The sequence below is a fragment of the Condylostylus longicornis genome, unplaced genomic scaffold, assembly GCF_029603195.1.
Source record: "Condylostylus longicornis isolate FDR11 unplaced genomic scaffold, ASM2960319v2 ptg000019l, whole genome shotgun sequence".
In the NCBI taxonomy this organism is placed as follows: domain Eukaryota; kingdom Metazoa; phylum Arthropoda; class Insecta; order Diptera; family Dolichopodidae; genus Condylostylus; species Condylostylus longicornis.
Window position 1 is genome coordinate 392,707 of NW_026577988.1, and position 9,378 is coordinate 402,084.

A 9,378-nucleotide genomic window follows, 5' to 3' on the forward strand; every position below is an offset into this window, starting at 1 on the left:
ATTGTGAATGTATGTAGAACTTATGCTATGTTTACCCTATTCAAAACACCTTAAAATCATACTAACTTTAATATAATGATAAGATTGTCAAATAAAAATGTAATTATCAAACAATTATTATTATTCTATGTATGAATGTATGTAAGGTGTATAATACCCTTTTATTTTTCTTTCTATAATGCTATCAATTTTATTAGTTTTTATATATTTTTTTTAATGCTAGACTCTATGCTTCTAGTATAATTATAAATCTATAATTTGAATTATATTTCTAATAGGTATTCATATAACATAATAAACAGAGACGGATTTACTATGTCAGGAACGTCCGACTATTGAAATTCTTAAGATAAACAAAACTGTTCATAGTGTCTCAAGAATTCATCTTAAATAATTGAGATTATCACCGCAGTGGTTATGACACAGGTCCTTTAACCAAATGGTTTTGGGTTCAAACTCCGACCAGGTCGCTATAAAAATTATATTAAATATTATACGTTAGCTTAACAAACAATACATAAAAAATAACAACTTATAATATACAAGTAATTTGCATATTACCATAATATTCGATATAAAAAAACTAAGAATAATAAACAATAAATATCAATAACCCCTTAAAAATATTTAATATAATGAAAAACCTGCGGCAGGGTAGTCACCTACCCAATTAACTATATGACTCAATGAAACCGGGGGATGACTATTCATTATATCGTACACTAGCCCTTTGCTCCTCCTAGGAGTGAAAACGATACAAAAAAAAATGAGATTATTGCATATATTTAAGGGGTACTGTTTGATTATTATGCAGTTCTGAATACAGTTCGCCATTTTTAATTATCGATTTTATAAAGCTATTTCTAGCTTATTAAACAATATTTGTAAATTTTCAGAATTGTTTTGTTCTTGGAATTTAATATAATTTGTTAATTGAGCGTCTCTACCCCTCTTCATTTCTGAAATTGTACTTTTATCTTCCTAAATAATAAAGTAAAAATAATTGTAAATCGATTCTGCCCCTTGTGGCAATGTTGATAAACTTTTACATGCAATTTAATTGTATTATGGTTTTGCACAATTCAAAAATTTTATTTATATAATTTAAAATTCTTATTGATTATGATAGTTTACATTTGCAATTAATAATAAAATAAAAAATATATTATCAATTTCGGAAACCCTTGCATATAATGAGGTACAATGGATTGTAATCTGTTCACGTGATTATCAAAACCGGCACTGTGTATAATATGTAGATTCATCGATAAGTCTATTAGTCTACCATTGTAAATATATTGTAATAAAATAAGCTTAAATTAGTTATTAGAAATTTTTGCAACATTTTATACAAATTTTTAAAATCTACCAGATGAAGAAGCCTCTTTAACTCTTAAAGAGTTTGTCACAACAAAAAAAATAGGATATTTGAAACAATATTCTGTACGTACATGTGCTTTACAAAATGAATGAAAATTAAAAAAAAGAAACGGAAATTTTTTATCAATTTTCTGTTTTTTTTTTTTCAATAATCTCATGTTTTAATATTGTGATTTCAATTGAGTCTTCATATTGATTAGATAACCTCATATTTTTGCATAAAAATTTTGATTTAATAAATGGTATTAAAACATTTTAGATATTTTTAATGATACAAATGCTTATCAGAAATAATTGACAAATTATGTATAAAAATTAGAATCGTACGATCTCATGTTTTTATGGCAAATAACGGTAGCTATATAAAATGTGAAGGTCATAACCCGAATGGCTTTTAATTCGAAGAATGCAATTTTCCGAATAAACACAATTTGATAAAATTTTCCTCTGTTGTTTTTTAATAATAAAGGCATTCATAAATATATTGTTATTGTGTGTTTCAATAGTAGATTGTATGTAGCAATCAATGTAAACAAAACAAATACTTAGTAATCATGTGAATTACAGTATAAAGCAATGTAGAGAACATTTCGTCGGCAATTTCTTCATGCCTCTGTAGCTCAGTTGGTAGAGCGTCCGCCTAGAAAGCGGTAGGTCACTGGTTCGAGTCCAATTCGAGGAGAAAAATTTTTTAATTAATTTTTCTGCCTTTAACTCGTTCCTTTGATTACGTCATCCATCTGTTCTGCAGTCGCATGAAGAAATTTCCATTAAGTTAAAATATTGAACGTCTTGAGACCCGCGTCATTTTTGTAATACAGTGAGTCATATTGAACCATGGAGTATTTAATTTTCAGTATTGAATTTTTTTCGAATATCTTTTTTCAACAGAGTTGTAATTTGTATATTTGAATAAATTTCTTAAGAAATTAACAACTAACTTAAGTTCTATGTGAAGAGCCATGGTATTTTCATGTTATAACTCTAGATTTTGGAAGTTAGAAGATCTCTAGATGTAATATCTCGTGCCATTTTTTTCACATTCGGACCAGTACTTTTCAGCCTTAATAATTAATATCTTAACCATAATTAAACCTCAGAATTCTGTAATCTCTAATTTATTACAATTTTGAATTTAAAACTGATCCCCGATTTTATGGCCTTAACTCTCATGAAATTGACTTTCTTCATGACTTTGTTCCATTTAGAATAAACTTAATATAAATTACCATCTCTTTGTTCATTTAATAGGAATTTAAATATTTCATTTTTCAGGACAAGAAAAAAAATTTTCTCTAAAAACAAAAATGCAAAAATACTAAAAATTTAAAAAATAAAAAAAATAAAAATCAATAGAAAAAATATAATAAAAATCAATAAACTAACATTTATATTTCTATAAAAAAAAATAAAAGAAAATATTGAAAAAAATAATGCAAAAATAAATATAACTTACATATAGAAGAAAAAAAAAACAAGAAAGGAAGAAAAAAAATATTAAGGATATTAAGGATACTATAACAAATTCAAGTAAAAAACTCATAATAATTTCATATACAAAAAGAAAATTCAATAAAGTGCTAACAAAAAAAACATAACACAAAAAAAAAAATCAAATTTCACATGATTTGTCTTTGTATTCTAAGATAATATAAAAGAGTCCTTTTTATTAGTTATATAAGAAAAAATATAACACAATAATAAAATATCCTTTAATATAATAAACCATATATATATATACACCAGTAATATCATTACAAATAAACAAGTGCACAATAAAATAACAAAAAGAAAATTCATAATAATAATAATAAAAAAAAAAGGACATCACTTCGACTATATTTAGGATTCTTTAATAAATAAACACAACAACAAATTTAATGTACATTTAAAGTAAAAAAAAGTAAAAAAAAAAAAATTTCAAACAAAGAACAAAACAAAAAAAAAAGAAGGAATACAAACGATATTCATCCAATATTACCGTAATAAAAAAAGGATATGACAACAACTTGTACAACAATGACGGGTAAACCATCTCATCCGCCGGATCATATAAAAAGACCAATGAATGCTTTTATGGTTTGGTCTCGAGGCCAACGAAGAAAAATGGCACAGGATAATCCGAAAATGCATAATTCTGAAATATCAAAACGTTTAGGTGCTGAATGGAAATTATTAACTGAAAGTCAAAAGAGACCATTTATTGATGAGGCAAAAAGATTAAGGTATATACATATTCATTTATTACATATATATATATATATATATATATATTGTATGACTTATAATATTTGTATTGTGCCTCATTTTGTATAGATACCTTCTATATAATGTAGATATTTTTCATAAGTAATTTGATATTAAATGTATTTCTTGTCTTCAATATATTCTCACATATTGTGAAATATTTAAGAATAATTTACATAATAATGTTGAGAATGAAAGGATTATGATGAATTCACAAAAATTATAATATGATTTAATCTATTGTCAACAAATTGTATATATATTTATGATTATCATTATTACATCCGAAACTATTTTATTTTAAAAGAAATTTTGCTCTAAGAAAAAAATTTTTTTTCTTTTTTGAGAATCAAAGATGCCTAAAATATTTTTTTTTTTGGGAAAATTACAATAATTATTATTGCATTCAATCATATATCGTATAGGGCAATATAATTTCAATGGCTACTAAATATTTTAATAGCTATTTCTTAACAATTGATAGAACAGTCTAAATACTTAGAATAAAAAATATTAGTTCAAATTTGACGACTTCGTATTGTGTAGTTCAGTATATTAATTATGAGCTGGATTACCTATACATACTGATAAAACTATATGATTATCCATTATAAAGGTCCATCAATTGACGGCTCATTTAGTTTTCGCTAATATTTTGATTGTTAGAAGGGTTAGGAAACAACAAATAGTTTATTCGTTTTTGCATTTTATATGGTAACTATATATGTGGTTGGGACTTCAATAAGATTTTTGAATAAATGTGGACTACCTTACTTTAAAGAAGATATTCTTTTTTTCATTTTTGGTTGAAATTTCAATAATTTTAATATTTTTCGTCGATTGGTATTTCGACAATTCGACTAGAAGATCAGTTTGTAGTTACGTACTTATTTATGCATTTTACAAAAAGTTCATTACGAAAACAGTAAAAACAATTTAAAAATTATCTTCGTCAACAATCTTCAATTATTTTACGTCTACCTGTATTGTTATTAATATGAGTGTATTGTATAAACAATTGTTTTGTTACAATTGAATAATATTTCAAGTTAAAAATAATTGAATCAGGAAACTTGGATTTTGAATTACACATCCTGTTATCAAAAAAATTATTGTTTTCTTGCTTAATGTAAGGTAAACGTAAAGAAATTCACATTGATAACAAAATTTATATCGTGACTATTGTGTGGGCTGAAATTGAATTACATAAGCTTTACTTTTGGAAATTAATCAGTTTAGTGTAAAAGTACAGAATGACTCAAAATAAAGAAAATTTTTTAAACAATCTTTATTTAATTATTTCACGATAAAGGAAATTATTAATTTTAATGAGAAATAGTAATTTCATTTTTATTTTAATTTTTTTAAAATAATCAAAAATATTCAAGATGTTTGTTCTTAGTGTTAAAATAAAAAAATTAATTTTTTTTATAAAAAGTGTTATCAAAATGCAAATAAAAAAATTTTTTCCTTTTCAATAATTCTAATCGAATATCGAATAATAAGGAAATGAAGAAGGCTGTACAAATTCGTCAATATGAAATTCTTAAAAACTAAGCTCAATTTTTTTTTTTTGTTTAACATTTTACACAATTAAACTATTCTTGTTTTCTCGGGCTTATATAATGATAACAAAGTGTCAACACTTAATAAAATAATTGGAAAAAAATTCTTTATTTAAATTAAACAATGATCAAGAATAAATAAAAATAATTCTTTTGAATTTTTTTAGTTTTGTAACTTAAAAAAAAAAATGACGAGACCATATCGGTAGATAAGTTAAGACAGTAAAATTATAGGGTGTCTATTTCACGTATATAGACAGAGGCTATAAAAACTTCATCATTCTCCAAGACAATATTTTGAATGGATTCGCAGTTTAAAAAAGTTACCACTAAAAATCCGAAAAATAGTGCGATTCGACTCATTTTTGTCTTAACGCCTTCTTTACAGTTAGACCAATTCACATCAGGAAGGTCAGTAGATCTAATTGCAAAATATGTATAGAAAAATGCTTTATTCGATGTTATTGAACAGTGGTAATACGATCGAACCTTACTTTAAAAGGAGGCTGTCACTCTACTCTAAATGAGACTTGAGAAAAATTCCTACCGTACCATGATTGATGATATTGTCTTCCCGAATGAGGATGACATTAAATTATCAAGAAGGTGAATTATTAAAACAGCCCAACCCTGCGGTCCATTGATCGCAACCATTGACATTTCAATTCATATTTGATGATAAGTTGATTTATCATTCATTTTTCACTTCTCAATTATATCCCGCCAATTTCTATCCAAAGAAGAAACCACTCATGTGTGGCACGAAAGGTCGCATTAGCATTCCCCAAATCAGCATTTATAATTCGAGCCGATCCAATTAAATATGGACGGCTCGACTAACTGCCGCTGCATGTATAATAGACCCATAGGTGGTATTGTCAGAGAATAGTTCCACATCGAGAAGACCCCAAGGATAATGTGTTTGACCTCAAATGTTCTTTATGTCTCCTGAGACAGATAAAATTTGAAAATCTCAGTAGAATTTCCCATATAATATATACAAACTGGCGCCTGTGCAAGAGAAACTTCTTCTCCAAATTAATTCTCATTTGTAGTTTTAAACATATCTTTCTCTGATAGACTTCTTTAATATTATTTTTTTGCTTAAGAATTCAAAAATAGTTTTAAACGCACATATACACGGAATTATCCCCATTTCGATAAAGCACAATAAATTTGGTCGTGTAACTAAAAACTCTCTTAAGAATCAATAAAACTTTAAGCAAAAAAATTTTAGTTTTAAATTATGTATTCCTAGCTAGATAAAAAAGGCTGTGGTGGGAGAGCTATTGTGAGATTTAAATGTCTTCGACGTAGATTTCATTTATAGCTTAAAAAATTGTCAATTCTAAACATCTAAGATCCGGTCAATTTTAACTCTAATTCAAACACAATAAACATTAAGGTATACAATAAAAAAAAATAAATAAATTTTGTTTATTTTTCCCATTCAAAACTTAGATAAACAAATCAATCCACATTTGAAATTCTTTTCCAATATGTACAATAAAAAATTTATTATTTCAGTGTTTCTGTTTTTTCTTCTCTCTCATTATTATCTCTATTATTTTTGCATTTTATTTTACGCCATTTTTATATTCATAATTCCATGTACATATACATATGTGTGGATTGTAGACATTGTGAGCTGATTGTTATATTTTCTAAAGATATGTTTATTTTATAATTTTATTATTACTAATGTATAACTATAGCAATTCCACCCTTTAATAAAAAAAAAGTAAGGCTTCCTTTCTTATAGAAAAAAAATTGAAGTAATTTTTTTCTTGTTTGTCTTCACTGTTTTTTTTTTTTCAAAATCTTATCAATAAAAAATTAATAATCACCTCTTTTGAATAAATTCACAATTCAAAATCACCAACCACTTCAAAGTGGTGCTAATGTTTATTTAATTATGTTTATGTATAAACATATCAGCTTATATTTATTGTAAGACGTACATGTGTACAAACGTATATTGTATGCATATCTATTGAAAAATCTTTATCAGTATTTTTACTGTTTGAAATTATGATAATTTTGTTTTCATATTGTTATTTTGTTTTTCGTTTTTGTTTTCATTATTTTTCTTTTTCTTTTTTATAAAAATGGCGGCAAAATATTTGAACGCTGCTTTAAAATTATTTTTAATTAAAAATTTTCTAAATCAAACAAACAGCAGTTTACACAGTGACCAAAGTCAAATTCCAATTTTATAAAGAATAACCTCGTAAAAAACCTATCAACTGAAAGCTTAATGATATTACGGAATTGCTAGTTGTGGTATTTAACAATTCTAAAATCGTAAATAAAAAACCAAAAAGTAGTAATAACAATTTTTATTAGTTTATTTCATGAAGTCCTAAATCATCGAAACCATCACAGTCAATTAAAATGGAAGAAAATGTTAAATTCCTGTTTAAGTACACAGGCACATGTTGTAAAAATGTTGGTTTGGTTGACATGATTTGTAGACTCAATCTTGTCACATTCCAATTAACACCATTTTACCGTTTTGCTATACTCTACCAGTCTATAAAAAATAAGTTCCTATATCCGAAAATTAATAAATATATCCGAATATATTGGTTGCTTATCCAAGCTAAACAGTTCTTTTGAAAAAGTTATCTAAACGAAAAACAGAAAAGTATCTAACACTCGTTATCAATTTCGGAACTATATCCTATTCGGTCAAACGCTATAATATTTTGGCTCTATCCAGTATCTAAACTGCAACCACTGCGAAATTATGACTTGATAGGCGGTTATAATACAACCACATTTTGAGTCAGTGGTTTACGTACCGTACAGATTGAAATACGATTACTCGTAAACGTCACCAAAGGACTACCTACGACTTATGAGGAACATTTTAAGAAGTGTCTTTCTTGTTCCCTAAAATTTTTGCGTTTATTTCTTAATATATATCGTTGATCAGAAACTTTAAACGGATAAAGATCCTATTTAGTGATAACGCTATATGATTCACAAAACTTATTTCCGTTATTTTAAATTTCCTTCTCTACAAGTATATTTTCTTAAAAGTAACGAAATAACTAAAAATAATTCCAAAACTATTCTAATATCAAATGTTTTCTTAATTTTAGAGCACTACATATGAAAGAACATCCAGATTATAAATATCGTCCAAGAAGGAAACCAAAAACTTTAACAAAATCACCAATACCACATAGTAATCAACAAAATAATCATCATCATCAGCATCATCATCAACATCTTCCAAATAATCATCGTAGCACAAATGAAACAAATAATAATAATGGTAATGTTATTCATCCAACAACAACACAACGACATGCCGCTTCATTTAATAATCCTTTTGATTTATCACAAGTTCAACGTCCACCTAGCATATATCCATATTATACAGGTTTAGATCCAGCATTACCTCATACAATAACACCAACATTAGTTAACTTAGATTTACAAGCTCGATTACATGGTCATTTATTAACAATGGGTAATTTATATCCAGCATTATCACCTTGGCGATATTTACCATTAATACAAGCCGATACACCACCATCACCTCCGGAAGATAGTAAAGAATCATTGGTGCCGACAACAGCAACATCTGCATTATTATCAGCGTATAGTGCTAGCGGGACAACTATTCAAGCAACTAAAGAATCACCACCATTAACACCAAATGGTGCATCTCAACCATTACCTAGTGTTATATGACCAACTCCATTGCGCTTCAGCGCTACAGAGCACGCTGCCGTATAATCAGAAGCAGAAAAACTATGTATGTAAAAAAAAAAATTAATGAACAAAAAAGTTTAAAACAAAATGTACGTAATTTTTCAATTAAATTTAAAAAAAAAGTACTTTTTAATATACACATATAAAAATATGTAGATTTAAAAATTTCCAATTTTGTTAAGTTTTAAAATTTAATATCGAAATATTCAAGAAATTAGTTTTTTTTTTTTTTAATTTTTATTGTAAATATAAATTTAATTAAGTATATTCACAAACATGACAAACAATTCTTTAGTTTAAGGTGCAATAATTACATTTTAATATATTAAAAATAAATTATAAAAAAATATGAATTAATTAAAAAAAAATTGACATTTTTTAGATTAAAATTTCGTTAAAAATTTTCGTTAAATTTTTTGTTCTTCATTTTATATTAAAATTATTTTTTAAAAGAAATTTA

At 25.9% G+C, this 9,378-nt stretch overlaps 1 protein-coding gene across 1 annotated transcript; it reads left to right on the forward strand.

Annotated features, from left to right (window-relative positions):
- Positions 1–3,286: 3,286 nt before the first annotated feature.
- Positions 3,287–9,059, forward strand: LOC129606570 (transcription factor Sox-14). Its single transcript, XM_055516947.1, has 2 exons — positions 3,287–3,605; positions 8,300–9,059. Exons 1-2 carry the CDS (start codon positions 3,379–3,381, stop codon positions 8,895–8,897), a joined length of 825 nt encoding a protein of 274 aa, XP_055372922.1. The 5' UTR covers positions 3,287–3,378; the 3' UTR covers positions 8,898–9,059.
- Positions 9,060–9,378: the final 319 nt, after the last annotated feature.

Excerpts from the sequence above, each read along its gene's own strand:
- LOC129606570 (XM_055516947.1), top strand. The coding sequence starts at position 3,379 with ATGACAACAACTTGTACAACAATGACGGGTAAACCATCTCATCCGCCG. Across the intron at positions 3,606-8,299 it reads GATGAGGCAAAAAGATTAAG|AGCACTACATATGAAAGAAC; the intron begins GTATATACATAT and ends TCTTAATTTTAG.